At 46.0% G+C, this 25,319-nt stretch overlaps 1 protein-coding gene across 5 annotated transcripts in view; it reads left to right on the top strand.

Annotated features, from left to right (window-relative positions):
* Positions 1-25,319, top strand: part of PSTPIP1 (proline-serine-threonine phosphatase interacting protein 1) — a 49,347-nt gene that overhangs the window by 17,748 nt on the left and 6,280 nt on the right. For all 5 annotated transcript variants that reach the window (XM_039732557.1, XM_039732574.1, XM_039732595.1 and 2 more), the window contains 10 exons: positions 3,047-3,121; positions 12,921-12,955; positions 13,772-13,878; positions 15,873-15,935; positions 16,921-17,019; positions 18,675-18,720; positions 19,527-19,606; positions 21,908-22,006; positions 22,536-22,632; positions 25,215-25,299. In XM_039732557.1, the coding sequence (XP_039588491.1) occupies positions 3,047-3,121; positions 12,921-12,955; positions 13,772-13,878; positions 15,873-15,935; positions 16,921-17,019; positions 18,675-18,720; positions 19,527-19,606; positions 21,908-22,006; positions 22,536-22,632; positions 25,215-25,299 (786 nt within the window). The remainder of the gene's footprint in view (positions 1-3,046; positions 3,122-12,920; positions 12,956-13,771; positions 13,879-15,872; positions 15,936-16,920; positions 17,020-18,674; positions 18,721-19,526; positions 19,607-21,907; positions 22,007-22,535; positions 22,633-25,214; positions 25,300-25,319) is intronic.

Raw genomic sequence — 25,319 nt, 5'->3', positions numbered from 1 at the left:
TCCTGATTTTGTGCTTCTTGGTGCTTCCCAACAGCAGCTATGGACAGCTGACAATTTTATGGGTGAGAAAATATGTATCACACTGCTGCTCTGGCTCCTTTGCCATTCATTTTTGTAGCTGTGACTTAGAAAAACAGCTCTGAAATTTGGTTCTGTTTTTAGGTGGCTTCAGCAGTTTCAGCATGTAGCATGAAGCACACACTTACTCAGGCATGGCATGCAGGAAAGACCACACAAATAGGGATTATATATCCAGCAGGCAATCTCAGAGCAGCTCATCTCGGCACTGTCACCTTATGAATATTGCTCTGCCTTCCTGCTTTTTCTTCCCATGCTGTCCCCATCTAGTTTTTTGGGTTTAGGGTGGTTTTCTGAAGGCTGACTTTAAAGCCCTAGGACTTTCAAAGGTGTGTGAGTTGTCAGACTCAAAGGTGGCCATTTCACAGCCTGTGAATTCTTTCATCTAAACCTGAAGCTATTTAAGTTGCTTTTCTCAACCACCAGTGGAAGCCTCTGGTATTGGCACACATCACACAGTCCTGAAGTCACATCTGCCTGATGACAGCTTAGCTGCAAGTGTTTAAAATAGCTCCTTTGTGCCTCATACCTTGCAGAGATCAGAACTGCACTGCAGGTCTTGGGCAGTACAATTCTGCACCAGATGCTACACACGCCTGTGCTCCTTCCAAAATATTGCAGAGGCTTCTGAAAGTTGCAGGCTGAGGTTTTTCCTGGTTTATGGTGGAGGCACAAAGTTCTTTCCATAAAGAAGAAAAAAATACATGTACAGTAATTTTGCAAATATTTCCATGAGGTTTTTCACACCCCCAATAGATCGTGTGCCTGTGTGTGTACGTGCCTGTTGGGGGGAGGAAAAGGAGATGACAAGTGGGCACTGAGTCAAAGTTGTGATTTCCAGTTTATCGCTGGCAGTTTCTTTCAGCTCATCCTCACGTCACTCATAGGAATGACCCAGCAGAAGATCAAAGGATGGGATGAATCTCTCTTTCTAGAGGCTGCCCATACCATGTGGTTCATGCTGGAATTTCAACAATGACTCCTGCAGTCCTGAAAGCTGCCCTGGCCCTGGCCACACTAACACTCCATCAGTTTTCCAACCACTAGCCCAGAGAAGGGCCTAAGAGGTTTGGGAGTGAGAAAACAATTGTATTCCAGAACAAAGCCCAGGGTTAAAACACAAAGTATGCTCTGTCTCTGAATGGCTGCAGGGAAACCTAGAAGCTGTGTGCAGGAGTGCTGGAAAGTGGGAAAAGCAGCATGAAGAGGTGAAGAGATGGTGTCAGCCTCCAGTCAAATTCATCTGACCCTGGCCTAATCCAGTCCCATCCACACTGAGGTTTCAGGAGCTGGGACTGGCTTAAAATCTGGCCATGCTTTTTTCCCATGAGATACCTGTGTACTGAGCAAGCAAAGTGGGAGTAATTACTGGAGTAATTCTCATTGCTTCACAGGCACTGGCACTAAGCAAAGCCTCTGACACAGAAGAGTTTCTTGATACTGAAATCAGAAGAAAAATAATCTGTTCTTCTTCTGCAGCATTATGTGTCTTGAGTGTATTTCCATTTTGATGAAATTTCATTCATCTAACATGAAAAAGAAGTGGTGCCTCTGCATGGCCTGTCACCATATTTTGCACCCTGTTCCTCTGACAGGAATGCCAAGCAGTGATGTAGGAATATCCCACTGAAACACAGCAGTTCTGAGAGCAGCAGCAGCACATGCACTGTTCCACAGGTGGGAGCCATGGACAGAGGCCAGGAACACTGCTCCTGCTGCAGGGCAGTGCTCCAGCAGCCTGGCTGATCTCCTTGGGCTGGGGAGAGTCCCAGCATGAGCCTGCCTCAGGTGCCAGGAGATGTGGATTTGCACCTTGGCTGCAAGGCAAGGAGCTCCCAGAGCCCAGGGGCAGCAGGAGGGTGGTGGGACCCTCTCAGGGACCCACCCCAACAGCTGCCATGGGGCAAAACTGCAAGAGCAGCCTTCAAACTGCTGGAACTCAGCAAAGGCATACAGAGCACCTCCTGGCCAAGTGGGAAGATTGATGGGACTAAAACCCAGCAGGGTTGTACGGCCTTACACCCACATCAAAAGAGTACGTTTCTCTAAGGTGCCAAGTTTCAGGCCAAAACAGTTTGAAATGCTTTGAAAGCGCTTTTGAGAACTGGACCCCAAACAAAATCATCCCTCCCTCCAGGTGGTAGCACCAGGCTATCTGTTCATTATTTATTATTGACCATCCCATAGTTTTTAGCAGCTACTCAAAGACTGACAACTTGGTTCCACCCTGGTCTTGCCCCCAGGAGAAAGGAAGTAGCACACTTAGTACAAATACTTTTTTTAAAGAGAATAGAAGTTTCCTCCAGTGCTGGGGGAAGGGAAAGCAAAGGAAATATTTGTATTTCTTTATTAACCATGGAAACAGAGCCACTTTCCTGAGTCACCAGTTACAGTTCCCCATTAGGTGACATTGCCCCTCCACAAAGCTGCCCCAACCTCAGCACACAACCACCAGGGCTCCTTTGCCCTCAGCCTCCAAGGCAGCTCTTCCAGCGGTGCCTCATCTTTCTGATGGATGGAAATACTCCTGCTACCCCTGGCTCCCATTTATTCTCAACATTTCTTGGAAGGATCCTTTGGAACCTACTCTTCACTGCCCTCACAGACGGTGTTTTCATGGATTGAGTCAGCCATCATTTTTAAGTTCCTTTTGTTCTGTTCTGAACACCTTCATCTCATCTCTGTTCACCTCCTTCTTCCCATGAATCCATGGTTTGGGGGCAGAGCTGAACATGGCATTCCACAGTAATCAAAGCCATGAAGATGGGCTTCATTTTTATCTAATTTCTTCCAGAAATAACTTACCCTAAGTATTTCAGAGGTTAACTAACAGCACTAGGATTGAGGAGATAGAGAAATCAAATAAGTTGCATTTCTGATGTTTTGCACCTCAGGTATAATTACAGGATTTGTGTAAATGTGATCCTGGTACCACTAAGAGAAATTGAGTAAGTTTTTCTTTTAACAGAGCACAAGCAGAAGAGAGATATGGGAAAGAGCTGGTTCAAATTGCCCGAAAAGCAGGAGGACAAACAGAAATCAAGTAAGGAATACTTTTATTGTTACAAAATTATTTTGGAAGAAATACCAGACTCCTGTGTTTTGCCTGTGAATGAGGTCACAACCACTCATTTCAGTACATTACACAGCTCTTCACGATGTATAGGGAAAGTGGGGAAACACCACAGTCCTTCACAGTGGGATTCATTATTTGTGAATAGTCTCTATTTAGAAACTGCCAGTAGGTCCTTTCCTGAGATTTTTTTTCCTTTCAAGATTCTTAATGTTTAATATTTGCTTCCAAAAGCAGACCAAGTGATGGGGAAAAAAGAGAATGGAAAAGGTTATGAAATGTTTAGGATGGTGGCTTGACAATTCTGAACACTGAAAGACTGTGACAGAACAAATACAAAGACCCCAAAAATCAGCCTCTGCAGCAGGAAAAAAGGCTTAGCTTAGGAATACAAAATGTAAATTTCTCTGAAGGAACCTAATTTGAAATAATTCAATGGAACTACTGAAATACACTAAGATGACATATATTTTTCTCTGTCTCCTCCATTACTATCTTAAATGATGTATAAATTGTGTTGGGAGGGGAAGATAGATATTGGTAAGGAATTTAACTTAATAAACACTGCTGATAAACTGCTGCTATTATTGATGGCAGCTGCAATAATGAGACATTTTGTCATGATTGTAACAAGTAATAATACAGTAATAAGATGGCAGAGGATGAAGATGTGGGGTCACAGAAGACAATCCTGAAAGAGAAGACCTCAATCTAAACACAAACCAGCTCTATTGATCCCTGGGGCCTGCTCCCCTCCTCCATCCCATATCTCATTTCCTAATTGCAGTCTGCTTTTCACGCTGATTTATCACTGCCAGTGCAAGTGGTTTCCTGTCCATATTTTATGGGGAAGCTTGACCCCAAAGCTTTGCCCTGCCATGGCAGGCAGGTCCCAGTGATCCCCAGCACCGCTGTGGCTCGCTGGTGGCACAGCAAGGCTGGCACAGACACTGCTGTGCCTACCCAAGGGCTGGGTAATGCCAGGGGAATGTGCAAGGCTTTCCCTGCCAGTGCTGCAGCTCTGCCTGGTCCCTGAGCAGCACCCAGGGATGCCACAGTGCCAGGAGATGGCTTCTGCCTCCCTGGTGGCTCAGCTCACTGACCTAATCGGTGAAAAGGAAGGAGAAGAAGAAATATTCTGAAATTAAAACAGCAGGTTAAGAATGGATGGGTTTTTCTCAATCCAAAGGCTAAGATCAGCATTCCAGGATCAAAAAAAGGCTTCACCTCAACTCCTTTACTGGCAACAGAGGGCAGACAGAGCAAATGTGTTCAGCAACAAGCAGCTTTGGCTGCCCTTCAGTAACTCAGTGCACAAGTCAGGGGTCTGCCTTTTCTCAAGAGATTATGAGAGCTTGATTTAGAAGCAGAGCCAAGTCTCAGTGATAGGATATGGATCCAAGTTCCCCTCAAGGTGGGGGGAAGTTTGGACTTGGGCCCAGCCCCACTTTGATCCAGCAATTTTATAGCTTGGCATGGAGGGAAGGCTGAATACACAAACAAAGCTGTGCTGTGGAGCTCATTTACTGTGTTTCCATAAGCCACACCTGGCCAGGGAGAGACCAGCTCTGCACTGGTGCTTTTATCAGAGAAAGTGTCTCACTGTGCCTGGTCTGAAGCAGAGAGGACACTTAGCTCTCTCTTATCCAGCATCCTCTGATTGTTTAAGGAATTACACAGAGAGTGAAAGGCATTTGTTCAGGACAAACAAAAAATCAGAGAAAACTAAAGTCTGTCCAGGGCTGGAACAACACAAGAAAATGCAGTGTTTGGTTTTGATGCCTTAAAATTGCTGAATTTTCTGTGCCTGTGTGTTCTCCTCAGTGTGAAGTTTCTGTTTGTTTATGTGACATTGATTGCTGGCAGCAGTTCTGCCCTCAAGGTCAGTCCTTCAGGGAGACTTGAGGCAGGGAATCTATGCACTCTCTGTAATAAGAAAAGCTTGAAAGGACTACGCTGCAACTGTGCCAGTGCATTTTTCCAAGTGTTTCCTCTTTATAGGACTCCCTATTTTCATCCAGCATACTGAATCCTAATAGAGCTACAAGATAGGCTGAGCAGGGCTGTTCACATCTTCAAATGCAGTTTTGGGTAGCAGTATTTCTTAAGGTCTAATGAATTTGTACCTAAAACTTCCGTCTGACAATCACAAAAAAAAAGTAGCTTCCAGGGTTTTTTTACAGACATTCCTGTGCCATGCTATGTATGGCAGAGGAGCAGGAATAACTAATTTTAAATCACTCATTTTCTTGCTAATGCAAAATTATTGTCCTCTAGTCTTAAATTTAGCCACCTTTTAAATATCTCAGATACCAAGGCTTTCTGTCACTTCTCCTGGCAAATTCACACAGCAGTAGTTCCTAATATCAGGAGGGTACCTGATAACCTTTCAAAAAATCTATAAAAGGAACATAAAAAATGCATCCACAACAAACACTCAAAACCTTCCAGTATGAGAAAATTCCCAGAAGACCTTCAGAGAAACAACTGCAAGGCCAAGGTTGATATTTCAGCACAGTCAGGATAGCACAAAACAAGGTGCAGGCAACAAGAAGATGAGAAAATGCCAAGCACCAGAGCAGCCTGGAGAAGGTGATGGCCCACTGCACCAGGCAGTGGCCATTGCTGCAGAAAACTTCTCTCCCAAGCCTGCCCTCTATTTTAAAAGCATTTATTTTTGAATCAAAGAAAAGAACAATTTCAACATTTTTTCAGGCTTGCTCCTTCTCCCCCCAAATTCTGCTTCAGCTGGAGCAACTTGCTGAACTCAGCTAAATGTATAAATAGATGCTACTGCCCTTTTTTGTTCACCAAAGACACAGATGAAGGAATATGCTGCTGACTCAAAAGCTTGTAGGGAAGGCTCACTGGAATGTAACAGCAACTCTGGGACCACTCTGGGACCAACAAGGCAGACACGCTGCACTCTGGTTGTTTCTGGGGTTCCCAGGACAGAGGAGGAATTGATGAATCTGACTCTATTTTCTTAGATGAAAGCAGTAAAACAGGAGAAGTAAATCAGACAATTATTATTTACATTTTTCTCTGAGGCCTCTCAGCTTCCCAGGAGAAGAATCCTGGGCAAAGAGATTTTTCAGAAAATATGAATGTGACACTGCACCTTTTCTTATTTTTAGAAAAAGCCAGGAAGGGGTTTCTAAAAGAAGCTGGTGCTGGATACCACTGACAGAGCAAACAAACACACCAGCTTCCAGCTCAAGAAGTAGAAGTTCCCTCTAAGTGCTAAACAGCCAAAGGGCACCATCACTTAATAAGCTGCTGGGCCTCCCAAAAGCACTGCAGCTGGTACAAACTCCTTCCCTCTTCCCAAGCCTGGCACAGCTCTCCCTCAGCAGCTGCCACAGGCCTTGGCAAGCCCTTTCCAATGCACAAAAGGATGCACACACTTCAATCTGAGACTGCATGAAGGATCACACAAGCTCAGGCTAACCCCTTCAGCTTAATATTCTGTCCCCAACACTAGATCCCAAGGGAAGGGCAATAGGGCAAGCATATAAAGATATTTCTTCTAAATAATCTAGCCATAGCAATCAGTAAGTTCACAGGATGCCACACCAGTAGCAGCTTTCTATGGAACAGCCTCCAGCATTTTCTTGTTTTTCTTATTTGAAGCCCTGAAACATTTTAGCATCCACTGAGTCAATAGGTAAAACAATGTATGCCTGTTACCCACTTTTTAAACTAAAAAAAATTAAATCTGCATCACCATTTCCTAGTCTCTACTCATAAAAGAAATTACAAAACAAACCTACAGCCATGTTTTCTTGGCAAATGACAGCTTATACCCATACCCAGCAGGGGAGAAAGAACTACAGGTTTTGAAGTTCAAAGTGCAGTATTTGTCCTCTCAGTGGTGCACACATGTGAGAGGATGTACAGAAACTGGGATTTTCAGCCCAGTTACAGACTGAGATCACAGTTGCAGCTGTTGTCTGGGAGTGTGCACAGCACTGATGCCTCTCACACTAGAGATGATTTTCAGCAGAGCTTGTGCCTTTAAGAGGAAACACCCTCTGGCTGCAAGGTGCCTGGGAATTTCCATGCAGTGGCTTTGGGCAACTCCTCAGCACAGCAACATGAAAGCAGAACATGCTACAGAGCCCAGTTCTGAGCTGCATGCTCAGCTTCAGCCAAAGCAGGGCCTCTGGGAACTCTGTTCTTCTGTGAAATAACTGATGCAAACATGCATTAGCTGGTTAAACTCTCCCTAGGCTGACAACAGCTATTTTTGTCATTTGCTCTGCTTGTCTCTTCCCGTGTATATGATTTCCTACATTTTTCATCCCTTTTTTTCCAATCCCACCTCCTTAGGACCTCGGGAAAGGGTAGTTCTTTCAAGCCCTTGTGTGCTCTGCCCTTCTCTGCAATGCCTGAAATAGAACATTTCAGTGAGTGTGAGGTGAGGGCATCTGTAATGAAATGCCAATTGCTATTTCCTGTGGATAAAAATAGTGCATCTGTCACTTAATATACAAAATCCTCTGTGTTACTCCACACAAAGCAGGCATTTTTGAATTGAAGCTAAAAGTCAGCATGGAAGGTCACATCCTTCCATGGTTGCTTATTCTCCACCCAAATGTTCTGAACCCACACAGAATTTATACACTAACACTTTGAACTTTCAGGACTCTGAAAATGGACCTAAGCCTTTGCTCAGTCCCTGTTAAATTTGATCTAGATAAGCTCTCTGGTGATGAGGACAGGCATTTTTGAGCAGTGCTGTTCTCTTTCTGAGAGATGTGAGGAAATTTAGTTTTATGTTAAAGGTACAAAATTTTTTTTGACTGTTTTAACCTTTGATTTGGATGGCACAGCTCATTCTGGAGCCACGAGGAATCTAATTTGATGTCAGGTTTGAAGGGAGGAGAAGGAACATGGAGGTTTCCTGTTTGCTCCCCTGCCCCAGTAAAGTCTGGGGTGATTTGTGTGCTCCCCGTGCCCAGCTCTGGAGAGAGGACACAGCCCCCTGACACACTGACACACACCTGGAAACATCAGGCAACAGAACGTGGATGTGAACCCCCCAGAGCATGAGAGGAGGTTTTTAACTCTGCAACCTAAAAAAAATATAACTTTCTATTCATAACACCCTGCACACAGGTTGCTGCTGCCATGAAAGCCACAAAATCCCAGAGCTGTCCCTAAGCCCAGCCTGGTGCCCGGTGCAGCCTCTGCAGCAGCTGATAGAGCAACTCGTGTGGCTCCACATCACAGCCCAGCTGGGGCCTGGGCACAAATCCTTCCAGCTGCACTGAGGGCTGTTGCCTTTCTAGTTACAGCTCCTCTGAGAACAAGAAAACATCCAGGCAAAATTCATTCTTCAGTGTTTTTACCACATGCCCACTAAAGAAGGTCAGACAGTGCTGTGACTCAGGTACCTCCCTGCTAAAGGAGCACAACTCCTCCTCTTCATTTCTCTTCTGCAGTGCAGACACAGTCCCGGGTGGGAATTAGTTGAGAGCAGATGATTTTGGACACATCTCCCCACACTTTGCTACCCCCACTGGGCTTCACAGAAGGAATCGTTGGTAAAACCACACTGGGTGTTCCCTGTGTGCCAGGAGCAAAGGCAGGTGTTAAGGGTGGCTCAGAGGGGACTGTCACTGCAGGCTTTCACAGCTCTGCTCTTGGGATCCACATCACTGGGGGGTGAAGGTGACAGGACTGCTGGGAGCTGTCTGCAGGGTTCATCTGGCACAGACTTCTCTCAGTTTCAGAAAATGTATTTTTAAAAATTGCAAGAGCAACTGAACATTGTAGATAGTACCAATGTCAAAATAGAAACCTACCAGAAAGGAAGGTGGGGTTATTTCACACTTCTATTCACCAAGCAAAGGTAGAAAAGAAAGAAAATTAAAAACCATCTGTGGTTTTCCGGTTAGAAGAACCTGTTTTACCTTCCTGTGTGCAAGATATAAAGGGACTCTCTAAATTACTCAGTTAACCCAGGGTCTAAAGGCAAAGTACTGGGAACAAATGCCCAAACTATCAAGCTTAAGGTTGAAAAAATAGAAACAGACAAAATACTGTGGTGCAACAGTGAGAATAGCTGCCACCCAAGCACTGCCAGTAACAGGGCTCTGCTAATTACAGCTCTGGTGAAACAGAAGTCTGCTTTTGTTGGCTGTGAAGCAGGTCAGAGCAATTCCTGATGGTCCCCGTGGCACAGAGGACTGCCCAGCACAGCTCAGTGTTTCAGCAAAAGCAAGGTCCACAAACAAGGAGAGAGAAAGCATTAAAAGCATAAAAAGCATAAAAAGCCAAAGCAAGGCAGTAAGAATCTTGCAGCCACTAGATGGCAAACCCCCCCCGAAGTTGGGCAGTGGCTCTGCCTGCTCCCTCCTCCTCCAGAGTCACTGCTGCTTCCATCCAGAATGAATTTTGACAAATCCAATCTTTACGTGTACAACAGGGAGTCGTTTAACAAACATACAGAGTAAATTTGTGTGCAGCCTTATTTTCAAGGAGACACCTGCAGGATTCTCCATGTGGAGGTGCCCAAAGGGAAGGCTGGAGCTCTGTGTTTAGCCAGAGTGGTTTGACAGTCTTCCAGAATGCATGTGAAAATCTCAGAAGTGAACAATTAAAAAAAAAAAAAAGTCAGATTTTCAGTGGTGCTTGAATTGTTTTTAACCCTAGGTTTTCTAATTTAGCTACAGGACAAACACAAAAAATCAATTACCACCAGAATGCTAAGCAAGCAGCATCTGCTGAGGGTAAAACACTTTCAGAGTGTCCAGGAGAGTGAGATGTCCTCACTTTGGATGCCTCAGAGTAAAGCTCATATCATCCCACTGGAAAGACAAACCCCACCCAGAAGCAATCAGTAAGAGGTGCTGTACATCCACACCAGCACAGATAGAATTAAAACTCATTCATATATCAGCTACAGGAGTCACTTCTATTAAACCCAGTGAAGCACTGAAATATTTCACTGATATAATCAGAACATCCAGGAGCAAATCTATAGCACTGCTGCTGCAGCCAAGGGTCATAAAGGGAGTCCTGATGGATCCACAGGTCAAAATTAGATTGATTTATTCCTTCCCACATATATAATTTGGCATTATGACATATTTGCTGGTCCTTTAAGCCCTGGAAAAATGTAAGGACCCAATTAACTGATTTTAGAGAATTATTATAAAAATAAGGAAGGAAATGGCTTAAGCCTATTTCAACCTACTTGCACCAGTCAGCAGCTATGGAATTGGCTGGACAAATCCTTCATACAAGGAAGAAAAGGCCAGAGATTTCTGAAAAGGCCATTAGAGTCCATGCAGGGGAGAAATTGATCCTCTTTGGGTCACAGCCAGAGGCATTGTTACACCAGAGACCCCCTTGGCCTCACAGAGAGCCAGCAAAAGGAGAGCAGCTCCCTGCGTGGCCTGTGGCCATGAACTGCTCAGGTGCCTGGAAACCAAAAAAGCAGCAAATTGCTTTTGTCCTTGATACATACTGAGAAAGTGCTATTTTTCATTATCCACCACAGCAATTTTGTCCATTTTTGCATAACTTGAATCACCAACAACAAAGGGAAAAAATCTCTGAGAAAGAGAAATCAACATAGAATGCAAACAGTATGTCCAGTTTGCAACTGCCCTCTGTTTTTTTTAATTCCAGTATTTACTAGTTTCAGGCATGAAGTTGTTAGTACATTATCTACTTCCTGTTGGAAATCACTGACTGGAAAAGAAAATTTTATTCCTTGTATATATTTATTTTTACAAAATAATCCATTAGAAAAAGTTATCTCTGCTGCTGATATTCAACTTGTCTTTTAATGTCAAGCTTTTAATTAGCTGAAACTAATACTGCTTGTTTCCTTTGTGGTGTGAAAATTTGGTTTCCATCAAAATTTCACACCAGACTAACTTTTCACAAAACAAACTTCAAATGTATAAGTATTATTAGGAAATAATTTAAAAATACTCAATCTAGAATGTTCTCCCTGGCTTATCTCAGGAGATTCACCACAATCTAATTGAAATATGATTAAAAAATCAAAGCAGCTCTTCTTTTTCGTCTGAAAGCCTTCCTTATATTTCTACAAACTTAGATCTGGAACGGGTTTCCAGGCAGTTTTTGCTGAGGACAGGCCCAACCTTACCCTTCATTTGTGCATTTTTCTTATGCCTGGCAAGGCAGCCTCCCTGCTGGGAGAGTGTTTGATCAGCAAACAGATGTCCAGCCACAATTAACACAGGGCAATTAGGATCCTTCCTGTGCCTCGAAGGGCTCCCAGAATGGCCCAGGAGATGCAGATGTCCCTGCCCAGCTGTGGGTGCACGTGGCTGGAAGTGGCAGCCGCCTCTCCAGGGCTCTCCAGGTAGAGAGGTTTGGGGGAGATTTGGGGCTCTTCATTCACCAGCTCTTCCTGGGCTCTGCCTGGGGCACACCAGGGCTCCATGGAGAGCCCAGAACTGATTCCTTCCAGGAACAGCACACTCTGGGGCTTGAAGAGATCATTTCTAGATCTGAAAAGCTTCCAAGTAACGCCCCAGCCCTGGCCTCTGTGTGCAAGCGCCCTGCCAGCCTGCACGGTCAGAGCTGCAGGAATTTATTAAGTCTTAAAATGCCTTTTGCACGCCTTGTGCTCTCTCATCACACCTGTGCTGGTATCTGGTGCCTTCTAGAAGTGCGCTCTGCCCCTGCCAAAGAGAGGACACCAGTCTGGCTGCTCTCGTGTCCTGGTCCTGGAGCCACGGGGCTGCATCCAGCAGCTCGTGCTGAGCAGCGCGCCGGCATTCCGGCGTGGTTTGCTCCGCACGCCGGGCCTGTGTGCGGGACAGGAGCGGGGCTGTGTGCGGGGCTGTGTGCGGGGCAGGAGCGGGGCTGTGTGCGGGCAGGAGCGGGGCAGGAGCGGGGCTGTGTGCGGGGCTGTGTGCGGGCAGGAGCGGGGCAGGAGCGGGGCTGTGTGCGGGGCTGTGTGCGGGCAGGAGCGGGGCAGGAGCGGGGCTGTGTGCGGGGCTGTGTGCGGGCAGGAGCGGGGCTGTGTGCGGGGCTGTGTGCGGGGCTGTGTGCGGGGCTGTGTGCGGGGCTGTGTGCGGGCAGGAGCGGGGCTGTGTGCGGGGCTGTGTGCGGGGCAGGAGCAGTGCCGCACGGGGATGAACGGGAGCAGGAGCGGGGCACACGGGGGTGAACAGGAGCAGGAGCGGGGCACACGGGGATGAACAGGAGCGGGGCACACGGGGGTGAACGGGAGCGGGGCACACGGGGGTGAACGGGAGAGGGGCACACGGGGGTGCTCGGCAGACGCGGTGCCGGCGCTGCTGCGGCGCAGGACCGGGCACCGAGCACGGGAATGGGGCCGCACACAGCGCTCCACCCTTGGGGTTACTTCACCCTTGGGGTTACTTCACCCTTCGGGTTTCGCTGCACCCTTCAGGCTGCTGCTCCAAAAGCCCCCGTTCCCCCCGGCCGCCGGCCTTTCACTGGTATCTACCTGCAAGGTGCAAGACGAGAGAAAGGGCTGTAAACACTCACGGTCACAAATAGAGTGCGACCGGGGAAGAGGGTGCACAGAAGGAGTGCTGCAATTCCCTGCTTCGTGGAGCATTTTATTGCGTTTCCTGATGGCAACAGATTGATGCTATTGTGCTTGTTAGCATGGTCAGCTTTTATTACAAGGCCATTAAGGGTTTTATCTCTATGTGGATCTTTGAGGTTCTGAGGGAAGGTTTTTTCCCCTGGATTGCCAACCCACCCTTAGAAGCCAGTGCTAATAAAGTGTCTTGTTTCTGCCCCACAGCACACTGAAGGAAGCGTTTGAGATGCTCAAGCAACGTAAGTATTTCCCTGTTCCCTTCTGACCTGGGAAACACAGGCACCCAATGAGTTCATCCTGTTCCCCACACCATTCCCAGCTTTTCTTTCACAGCTTATAGTGCAAAGAGAGGAGGAAAAGGATGCCTAAATGTGCCCAAGGCTCAGTGAAACCCTTTCACACACACAAAATGCAGCACCATGAGAGCCAACAGGACACTGCACCTGGTCACTGGCACCTGCTATTCACACCAAAACTCCCTCTTGAAAAGCAGCTGCTGGACTGAGATATTTTTAGGGCCTGGGTAGGGGAGTTCAGCATTTCTGAAAAATGCAGGGTTCCATTTCAGAGGCACTGAAGCTGACAAATGCAGAGCAGTTCCCAACCATTTCAAACAGCACCAGCCAGGTGCTCTGAAATTCAATCCATCTTGGCTGATCCTTGGAAATTCTCCACGTGCAGCCTCATCCAATGACTGGCCACTGCTGGCAGCAGCTCCCAAGAGCAGTGACAGCCCAGCAGCACAGCCAGGGCAAAGCACACACAGGGATGATGGAGGCCAGAGCTCCTTCCCTCCCTCTGCACAACACTGACCCTCAGTCTCAAAGGAAGGGGGCAGCTGGGGTAAATGGGGCCATGAAGAGACACACTCACTCTGTTCTTGAGCCCTCAGCAATGCCTGCATGCAGAAACACAAGAGGAGACCTTTTTTAAGGCTGTCCTGCTTGTGACAACTCATAAGGCAGTCACATCACAGAAACATCTCCTAAAAAATGTGATTTTATCTTTAAAGACCTTCCCAATGAAGACTGAATATGAATTCTGTTTTGCTTTAGAAATTGAAAGTGTTGGGAACTCTCATATCCAGCTGGCAGTAATGCTGAAGGAAGAACTGAAAGGAATAGAGGAGTTCCGAGAAAGGCAGAAGGAGCAAAGAAAAAAGGTGAGAAACTGGAGAAATGTTGAAAGAGATTGGGTCAGTGGGCTGTGCTGATGACCTGTCTCCAGCCATAGGCTGGGAGTTGTGCAGAAGATCACAAAGCATTGCCAGCATGCCCTGCTCCCTCTATAGACGAGACTGTGGAACAAAAATCTCTTTCTGATCCCAGCTGGAAATAAAGAAGTGCTCTGAACTCAGGAGCCAGAGGCTTTAGTCCCTTTTACTCTCTCTGGTGTAGCTGAAGATGCTGTTATTATTATTATTTCTGTAAGAACTTAATTCTTCCTTTTCTCTTTTTTATACCCTTGCTAATGTTTTTTCTTTGATATGACCTTGCAGAATCTCCAACACGCACTAAAAAAAGGCATAACACAAACGTTTAAAAACATGAAAGCAAATTAATGTCATGCTGAATGCAGCAGCAGTATATGCTGAATTCCACATACATGGAATAAGTATCATCTAGTTGATGTTGTATACTAAAAAAATTTAGTATATTTAAAGCCATTTCATCCCCTTTGACCTCATCAAGCCCTAAGTCTATTGAAAAATAGCTCTCAATAGAGACAGCAGAGACCACTCTCACACCTTCTCTGGGTCTGTGGGCTTGAAGACAAAGACAGGACCATCCCTTCACTCTGACAGCACTGAGTGATGGAGGAGTAAAATAAGTATTCCTTTCTTTGCTAATTTTAAACAGGTGAAAATGGTGAAAATACATATAACCAGTATCCAGTGCCACAAAAATCGTGTGTCTACAAGCCCCTGACACACAGGAACTTGGAATAGCAAAGAATTCTGAATATGAAAGTGGGTGAAACCAATGCTGCTACTGAGATTTGAGGTTGACAGTGATCTGATGAAGCAAGTGAGGCATTAAAAGACAGACAGTGGGCACCAGGTTGATCAGTGTTTGTCCCCCATTCCCTTTGCCACTGGGATGTGCAGAGAGGCTCCCTCCTGCTGACAACTGTAAGCCTGTAACTGACTGGGAACAGTTAGAGGGGCCTGGGGGAAAACAAAAAAAAACCCCAAACCAAAAAAAACACCAACAACAACAACAACAAAAAAAACCCCCACAAAACAACAACAACAACAAAACAAAACAAAAAACCCCTGCTTTGGAGTCTTAGATAAGCTTTTATTCTTTTATTCTCTGCCCAGCATGTGGCTGTGAGGAAGCCAACATCAGACATGCTGGATGGTGGCAGCAGTTTTGGTAACCTCCCAAAATGCTGTGATTTGTACTGAAGCTGTCTCAGGACTGTGCCCAACGTGAAACAAGCATCTGGGTAGCCTGGAGAGAGTTTTGCTTGAGAAGAATGTAAAGATTAAAGGACCAAAAGTCCCCCTGAAGAAAGCCATCCCCTGCCAGTAGGAGCATATCTCATTGTCACATAAAGCTGGGCATGTCACAACTAAAACCATGAAAGAGAACCCAGCACTGTCCTTCCAACACTGCCCAGATGACTCCAGCATGGAAATCAAATCACACTGAGCATAAAGTTGCCAGAAGCAGTGGAATATACAAGAGATAGGAATTGTTTGGATTGAAAATGGGCAGCTACCTGTGCTCATGTGGGTGAGACCGTGGTTTGGTCTGCAGAGATGTGGGACCAAGCTCTGGCAGCAGCAAAGGAGCCCTGCTGGCAGAGCCCACTGTGAGTGGGTGCTGCAGTATTTCATCTCCTTAAGAAAGAAAGAAAGAAAGAAAAAAAAAAAAAAGAAAGAAAGAAAAAAAAAGGAAGACAATGAAGATCTGCCTCCTCTCTGCTATTAATGGAAACCACTGAAGCAGAATTATCTGGGATTATTTTTTTACCTGGCACTTTGATGCTCTCTGTATCACTTAGAAACCTGTCATTTATGAAAGCAGAGTGAATTTTGAGGGAGGTGCTTATAGAAAGGCCCTGACTGTGGTTCTCCTGATGCTGCTGCTGGAAGGGGGAGGAAGAAGTCCAAAGCAAGAACTGCTGACTTGTGTGTGTTTCTTACAGTACGAGTCTGCAATGGAGAGGATGCAAAAGAGCAAACTGTCCCATTATAAGAAAACAATGGAGGTAAGCAGGGAGGGCTTGGGCAGGTTTCCTGATGCAAACTGGCTCCAGTAAAATCTGTATCACATGTACCTCTGTTTAAAGAAAGGTCAAAGCTGTGTGAGTGTGCAAGAGTGTGTGAGGGAGGGAAGATGCCATTCCTGCTGTGAGGAGGAAGCTGATCTTCCCTGCTGCACCCACTGAAAAGTCTCCAGAAGGTTAATGCAGGATGAATCGTGCCCCAGGTCAAACAGGATTTCATTCTCTCTAGGCAAGGGTGCTTAGAGGAGTTAATGTAATTTTTCAGTGTGTGTAAGTGCAATTTTAAGAACAGTGAAGGAATCTTGTAGGCAGGAGGAATCCTCTCCATCTGAAAAGCTTGCAGCTACAGAAACTACTGGCAGCTGGGTTTGGTTTCCAGTGGGCAACTGCCTCTAAAGGAAAGTAGCTGCAGACCTGTCAGTGCTACAGCTGGAAATGTACTAGTGAATTTTTTTTTGAAATGTGGTGGTTCTAATTGCATCTCTAAGATACAGAGATGTTTTGGGGCAAATAAAGATTTCTCCTGTTTCTGAGAACTACACCAAGACTGTTGCCTATGGGGTGCTGGCTCTGCCTCACACTGGAGCAATGGCCAAGGCAACACAGGACAACCCACCCCCTGCTCCCAGATCCATCTCTCCAGGGCTCCTGGGCAGATGCCTGGTGCACCAGTGGTGGTAGAGCAGCCTGTGCATTGCTGACCCCTGCAGGGAGTTGCAGTTGTACAAAGCAAACAATTTCAGGGCTGCAGGAAAGGGATACAATTTGTGCTGTCAGCCCCTATTCCAATGTTTCAGTTCTATTTTCCTGCCTCCTTATGGTGCCATTGGGATTTTTTTCCATTGCCTACACTGGGCACTGATTTGCTGTCCCAGACTGCAAAGGGAGAAGTGGCTGGAACATGTCTGGGGGGAAGGCAGCCTTGCTGCCCCAGGCAGACCCTCACGTGTGATCTCTTTGCCCCCAGGCCAAGAAGAGCTACGAGCAGAAGTGCAGGGAGGCAGACGAGGCCGAGCAGTCCTTTGAACGCACCAGCGCTGCCGGCAACCCAAAGCAAACAGAAAAGGTACCTGAGGTGACAGTGGGGGAAATGGGCTCTGCCTTCTCCAGGTACCAGAGAATACAATTAATCCATTCTGTAGGATGCCAGGGGCTTTGTCTTGAAATTAACCCCAAAGAATCCTCTGGGAAGGGACGACGTTATCTAATTAATTTATCCCAGGCTGTGATCCAATTGCTCTATGAATCCTGAAAGGAAACTGAATGGGATTTTTCTCTGATATTACTCATTACAAAAAAGAAACAAGTCAAAAATATGTCATGCCGTTAGTTTTGCCTTTTGGTCTCTTACACTTAGTAGGCGTAGCATCTTGCATTAAAATGCATATTTTTCCTCAATATTTTTCTCCTCATGGTGAGTTTAATTTCAACTAAATTTACAGACTCAAAAATAAATCGTTGGAAATTAAGGCACTGCAGTCCTTCATTGCATCGTCTTGATACTTGCAGCTGACAATTCACTAACTTTTAATGGGAACATTTTACAGGGAAACAGATGGAGAAAACAAAATAAATGAACTCCCTTTGGCTCGATAAAAATCAGTGCAGTGTAAGCAAAAAGGATCAAAAATCATCTCAAGGAGGCGGGGGGGGTGGTGTGGAGACTCTAAAAACAGCATCAGAACTTTACATTTTATTTCCAGCATTCCCTGGTCTTTGATGAGCAAACCCCTGCAGCTTAGCTGCAAAGAGGGGATGGAATCCTGGCCCTGCCAAAATGACACCAAACATTTCACAGCTTCAATGGCAGCTCAACCTGACCCAGGTCCTTTCATGCAGAAGGATCCCAGGGTGCTCCATTGCCATTTCTTCCCTGAACATTCCAGCATGTTGGGAATGCACAGAGGCAGCTCACAAGCTGTTTAATTCTGCTCAGCACTTGCAAACAGTTTGGGCCAGGAAGCAAATAAGAATGAAACTTCGGTTCCCAGCTTGCTTCCTCCAGGTTTCCCAGCCAGCTGTGATGGGGAATATGATCAGAGGAGCCCCTACCTGAGCCTTGTCTTCAAGGGCAGGGTGGAAGAATGTGTTACACTGATGAGCAGAGCATCACTGTGCTGTCATCCCCATCTGTGCAGAAGGACCTGTGGGTACAGACCTGTCAGTGATGGCTGTTTTCTCATTGGCTAAAAGCTGCAGGTTTTTAAAACAGAGAACTTCTACTTTGAGTGAATTTCACTCTTAGGCTTCTGAGTTGTTATGGGAAATAATCTGGCATTTGCAAAGTATTTTAAAAGCTGTGTGCTTTTCATCTGAGTATTACATGAGGAGCTTGAAAGATGAAGAATTTTAACTGCCATTTATTTCTGCTTACAAATATCTATTAGAAAAGCACATCAAACAATTGAGGGAAAAACAGCTCAGCCAGCAGGCACAGCTTCAGGCTGGATCACACTGGCTCTGAGCTCCTCTGGCAGGGATGTCTGAATGGAAAGCTTTCCCTTGAAGTCACTGCATCTATGGCTGCACCTGGGACATTCTGGTCCCTTCTCCACAGCACACATTCAGCAGAATTGTGCACAAAGCGGGGACAGCCAGGAAGTGCTTGCAAATTAGAGCCTTTCCCCTAGAGGGGAAAAGAGAGCAGGCAGCACAAAAAACTGGGGGCAGAAGCAAAAATGTGTCAGAAGTTAATTTGGGGTGTTTCTTTTCCTGTTTCAGAGCCAGAACAAAGCCAAGCAATGCAGAGATGCAGCAAATGAAGCAGGTGATGCTGTTGCAGCTGAACTGAACTATGAGTCTTCTCACCAAAGATCTACCAGCACAGGATTTTGATAGAACACATCCAAATCACCCAGGCTGTCAGGGTTCCCAGAGTCATCTACCCAGATATTAATGAAGAAGCAACGTGACAGTCACAACATGACAGTCATTGGCATTCACTCCCCTTTGTGGAAATGCCAGTGTCCTGCTTGCATTAAAGAATTTACAGAAGACTTCCTTTAGGGACTTCACCCAGGGAAGAAAAGCTCTTCTTGAAGCAAGTTTGAAAGCACAGTAGACACTCAGTTGGCCCTGAGACAGCTCAAATCACATCCCCCATGCCCATGTGCATGAGCACAGCAGTGATCTCCAGCCACAAACATGTGTGTGCCCAGGAGGACAGGCCAGCACACACCTGATCTGGCTCAGGAGCTCAGCTTGTGCCTTCCTCCACATGGAATAGCTTACACCAAATCCCATGGCTCACCTGGCTGGAATGAGCCTAAGGATGCTCAGTGCCCAAGTATGGTCCAGGCTTTTCATCTCTGAATTGTGTTATCCCTGCCGTAAAGTTTATAACTGATCTGCAAACCATACAGAGAGATCCTTACTCTAGCACATAGCTACAAAGAAAAAAGCACAATAATTATTGTGCCCCACCAGTTACAAGCTCACATATTCTTGTGATACCTAAGCAAACCAAGGCCTGAAGTGTAGGAATCACAGGAAAGGCCCAATAGGAGGAAAGAGAGAAAGGCTGTAGCACTTTTCCCCTGACTGTTGGGTTTCTGTGTCTGTGCTTATTTACAGAGAACGTTTACAAACAGAACATCGAGCAGCTGGATAAGGTCAGGACAGAGTGGGAACAGGAACATATCAAAACCTGTGAGGTAAACATTGACTTTTTGCAGTGATGTTTGCACACTCTTTGTTTTATCCCATTGGAAGATTTCAGTCTAAGGCCTGAAATGCCATCCCAAGGGTTTTGCTGTTTGCTTTATGTGGAGTCTCAACAGATGTCTTTGCAAAATTACTGCAAAAACTAGATCTTATTTAGACATAGCTGCTCCTGTGTCACTGACATTCTCCTTGCTTGGTCAGCATAGCTATGTGAAAATAAAGGAGGGGAATAAGTGCAGAGGTGGGAGAGGTGGAGCAATATATGAACTGCTACATACCCCAGTCACTCTTTATGTTTCATAGCACTTTAAATTCACCTGCAAGAATATTTGTCCTCTGCCATGAAATAATCTTTCAGTTAAAAAGCAGTGGTAGAGAAGTCTCTATCTCCATTTTACTGAGGATGGACAAGGAGCACTTGGCTATTAAGTTTTGCACAACAATTTACAGGAACTGGTTGGCATCCAAATCAGCCACTCATTTGATCACAGTAATCCTTCAAGTACATTTTCCCATCTGCTGAAGTCTGATTTTGCTATATTTACTTGTTGCAGGCTTTATTTCCACATAAAATAAAATGCCAGGAGGATACATTTCCAGTTCTCTGCTTCCTCTTAAATATTCTGAGAGGACTGAAAAGCCCCACAACTGGCAAAGACATTTCCACAGATATGATGCCAAGCCTTAGTCTTCCAAAGATGCATATTTTCTCCCTTCTTAAAAAGCCAACAAACCAGTGAAGCATTCCACAACCTCACACTCTTTTTTGTCCCATATAGCTAAATCTTGGCCAGCCCACAGAGCTTGTGACCTGCTTACTGCTTAATCCAAACAGCCATTCAGAAAGCCAGGGCATCTTTAATGCCTTCTTTTAAAAGTGCTTGTAGAGAGGAGAACTGATACTCTTTGGTTTTGTTTGTTTTTTTTTTTTTAACTAGCAATTAGTACAAAAAGCAGCTTAGAATCCTACACTTGTGGCTGCATAGTGGGGAATGTGGAATTGCTGGGGTTGCTTGGGTCTGTAACTGAGTGCTGGACAACCACAGCCTGAAAATGCTGGCTGGCAAGTGGCAGCTCTGGGGTGGCCCTTGTCACAGGGGCTGTGCCACGTTGTGGTGCAATGCCCTGGTTCTCCAGCAGCACGAGGGATGTGTCAAACACAGCACCCAGCTGTGCTTTCCTGGGTGCTGACAAGGGCTTGGAAGGCCAGAGTCACTACACCTCCCTCTTGGATTAACTGCATTTCCTGACAGGACCCCATTTACCTGGAAAATTCCCCACTGGCTCTGGTGCTGTTTCAGCAGCCTCGAGGGCCACAGGCTTTCTGATCAGAACGAGCATTGAAATACTCATCCTCCACCTTGCAGGCTCTCTTTAATTACTCTCAGAAACCAGTCCCCACAGCAGCTTACTCCCTTGACAGATTCCTTTTTCTGGATTTGTTTAGTTGGTAAGTTATTAGATGGCAGGAAGCATACCCAACTGAGTGTTCTGCTGAATGTTGTATACATTTGTGGTGTTCTGGACATAATTACTAGCAAATAGAGATGGAAGCAGATGGCTGGAGGCATCTGAGATTTTCACACCTCATAGAAAACCAAAACTTTGTTCTACTTTTAACAGTACAATGTAGAGATCAGGGTGATTTGGTTTTTTTCATGTTTTTAAAGAAAGAGCTTATCTGCCTCTTCCGCCAAATCAGTTCACACTTCTCTCTCAGCCCCCTTCCCTCTTCCTAAGCAGTGCAGCAACATGAGGAAGCCAGACAGATGAAGGAAGGGAATAACTCTGAAGACAGAAAAATGCCTTCTCTTTACCACAAAAACAACCTTCAATATGCAGAGTCAACTCCAGAGAGCCTCAAGTACTTTCAAAAGAGAAAAGTTTACAGAGACATTTTAGATGGCAGAGGTGAATACTTTTGCCTCTACCTCTAACATAAATACAACCCTTTCATGCCAGTACTCTACTGATCTGTTAAACATCCAGATTTCAGTGATGGGCAGACAGCACCCTGACTCTGAAATCCTCAACAGCAGAGGTAGCAGTCAAATCCAGATCTGGATTCCTCTCCCCTGCTTTGTTTTTATCTCTAAAATATAACTTTAATTTGGTGCAACCAATTAGAACAAATTTTGAGCACGAACAGTAGATGTAGCTTCACCACCCACTGAAAAAACATCCTTTACCATGGTGCCCTCAGCACAGGTTTGCATCCCCAGCCCTGTCCCACCTGCAGAGCCAATAACTCAATGCCACGAGGCTACATCACATTTCCTCTTTGGCTTTAGGTCTTCCAGCTGCAGGAGTGCGACCGCATCACCATCCTGCGGAACTCGCTGTGGGTGCACTGCAACCAGCTGTCCCTGCAGTGTGTGAAGGATGATGAGGTACAGCCTGCCCTGCCCTGCCCTCCAGGGGAACATCTCACTCCTGTTCTCCCAGAGGCAGCCCAGATGCATGTGTGCATGCAGGCAGTCTGTGGCACAGACTGTCACAGTGCTGGGTGGCACTGGCATGTGTGCTCCTTGGTGTGCTGGGCAATGCTTCCTGCTCCCAGCACACTCTGCTGAGTGTTTTTGGGCTCTGACACAATTTCAAAAAAGGCATCCAGTCATGGCCTCAAAAGTGGAAGATGTAAAGAATACACTAGATTTGACTTTGAATGGTTGTTTCCTGCTATTAATTTCTTTATTGAAAAGTTCTGGACTGCCTTTGTCCCGCTCTCTTTAAAGACTACGCAGAGCACAAACAGGTTTACAAGAATATTGGTACAGGGGGCAGGCTAAAGAGCAGCCAGGCCAGACATGTACCAAGTATGAAGTGTTTCTAAAGGGGACAATTACTACAAGAGCATTGTTTGCTAATTCAAGGTGAAATGTTAAAAGTGAAATTAAACTCTTGGGTTCTGTTTTGTAGATGTATGAAGAGGTTCGGGTCAGCTTGGAGAACTGTGTTGTAGAGTCAGACATAGACTACTTCATTAAGACAAAAATGACAGGAACACAACCTCCAGGTAATTATTCCTACTGATCTTGTCAGATGGTTTGTGCAGTGCATGTCCTTTGGAGGTGAAACCAACTGGAGGAATTTCTGCTCCAACTTTTCTTTCCCACCTGCCATGGCTCACTTCCCCCACACTGTGCTGCCATCGCTGCCTGAGTGATGCTCTAAGTGGGATAGCAGAATGATCCAGCTTAAAAATAACCCTACAAAGAAAAAACTTGTTTTGGCTTTGCAGCCAGGCTCATTTCACAGTACAGCTGAATTGACACCGCTAAGGAGGTGGCAAATTGCCTTGCAGAAATGGCAACTTCAGCTTCCTGCAGTGGTGACAAGACAGAGCCACCTTACCAAGGAACTGCACCCCTTGGCAGAGGTGCTGCCTCTTCGTTTGCAGCACAGAGAAGTTTTCTATTCTGTTCCACACGCCCAGTGGGGAATAACAAATTTTCTGCTCTCAGGAAGTTTGCACAAGCCAAGGCTTTGGCTGGGAGAAATTCTGAACAAAATTGGCTTTGTCCCAGCACACAGAACTGCTGTCAGGTTCACAGGCTCTGCCCATTCAAGCCAAAGCTGCCTTTTCCTTGACTTCAGTGTTCAAAACCTCTGGTCTGAAATGGAGACCGACCCAGCACGAGGCAAGAGCAGCTGGAAAATGAAAACCTGCTGCTCCAGGGCAGGAGTTTTCCAAACATCCTGCAGGAAAGGAGCTGTCTGATGTGTCACATGGCCAGACACAAACCACACCCGAGGACTCCAACAGGCAACACCAGAGAGCCACATACACCTTTCCATGCTAGGAGCTGTACAGGCACAAAAGCAGCAGTGTGAGGGCCTGATCCCTGTGGATAATTATCACCTACAAGAACACTGCAGAGCTCCAAGCTGGCAGGAATTACACCCCAGGCCCTTCTTCAGCAGAGCTGGGTGCTGCCACTAACTCAGCACTGAGCTATCTGAGGCCTGCTTTTCACTCAGCCTTTTTGCCATTTGTCTTATGGTGACTAAAAATTGGGATTTTGGGAATTTTTAAAAACTAATATATTGATACTGGATGCCATTTTGCTGCTATAGATTATTCTTCTTCACATAGGAGATTTAAATTCACTGACAAGGAGAATTTACCCAGGAAAAATGACACTTTCAATGGCAGAGAGCAGAACTGTGCCTTGCAACAGTGTGAAACAACTTCTGTATACTAAGAAATGCATCATTCTCAGCTAGGTTTTTTGGTTTAGGTTTTTGGGGTTTTTTTCCTGTATGAGATTTGTCATACTCCAGTCACCTAGGAAATTTCTGCAAAAAGCTCTTGGCCATGTCAGAGTCATTTCTAATAAGAACTAGGTGGAAAAAACCCTTGAGAGTTTTATGGAAGGCAAAGAAAACCTGACTTGGTATTTTGTTTATTTTTTCCACCTTCTAGAAGGCAACATGTTCTGGAAGCAATGTCCTAATTTCTCCACAGCTCTGGCTAATGAGTGTGCACTGTAGCACGTGGTGAGCTGTTGATCTGTGCTATTATTTACAAAAGGCAGGAGGAAACCCACATGTAATTTTGCATTGTGTGGCAGAAGACCTTCATCCTGACCAGACCTTGATGGTCTTGCTCACTTCCTTTTCTACCCAGTCTTACAGTGCCCTCTAGGCTGGAAACTGCACCAAGGTGACAGTGCAGAAGAGCAATAGGAGACCCTTAAACTGGTCAGAAAAGTCCCTAATTACCATGAGTCTTATTTGTAGGGATTCTTCACACTGCAGCTCTGTGTGGCAGTGTGAGAATGTCAACATAACCTTTAGCCCAAGTCTAATGTCTTTCTTAACTTGCTGGTATCAGGGCTGAGATAAAACACTCTCACAGGCTTCACTCGTGTTTGTTTGGCTCTCACCGAGCGGGCAGAAAGGCTGCGGGGCCACCAGCTGTAGGAATTGCACTGGGAGCTCTGAGCTGACAAATAAATCCATCTGTAACTATTTCATCTGTAAAGTTGCACTTGGAAATGGTCTGAATTTCACACTTAACGACACCGTAGGGGAGAGCGAAGGAACTGCAACCTAAATGTGTTTGAGAGAACAAAACCCAAATATCTCTGGGTAAACAGCAAATAAACTCTCAGGAGGCGGATGGGGGAGGTATGAGAGGTGGGGAAACACACGAGCAAACAGCAGGAAATTGCTCCTTATTGCTGCAGGCAATAACACTCCGAAATCTCCCCGGCTCTGACAAAAATTCCTGACTCGATACACTGAGAAAAGAAGAAACAAAATGTGCTGCAGCAAATTCTGCATGGACCCGGTTTAGGGCACTCAGTGACCATACTCTGCCCCCTTAAATCCTGAGCTTTGAGGCCATAGAAGAAACAGCCATGGAGGAAAGTGCCTTCCTCGTTAGGGTAGCTCTTGGGATGGCCTCAGGCCGAGGTGCCCCTGGAATGGCTTTTGCCAAGCCCCCAGGCTCCCCTGAGCTGCTCCATCCTCATTCCAGGTGAGGGCAGATTCTGGTTTGCTCCAGCAGCCCCAGGTCACATCCTGGCAGGGAGAAAAGAGCTTTTCTCGCAGTGTTTCCTGCTGGAGCATCTCGTTTTCCTTGCCCTGCAGATGCCATCGGCTACGAGAGCTACTACAGCCGGGAGCCGGGCCGGCGCGGCAGCAGCCCCACGCAGTCCTGCGGCGTGATCAAGAGGTGAGCCCGCAGATCTCCGC

This window comes from Passer montanus, unplaced genomic scaffold (assembly GCF_014805655.1).
Source record: "Passer montanus isolate IOZ18808 unplaced genomic scaffold, ASM1480565v1 scaffold111, whole genome shotgun sequence".
Taxonomy (NCBI): Eukaryota; Metazoa; Chordata; class Aves; order Passeriformes; family Passeridae; genus Passer; species Passer montanus.
Note: the sequence above shows the minus strand (reverse complement) of the source record. Positions and strands in the feature narration are given on the sequence as shown.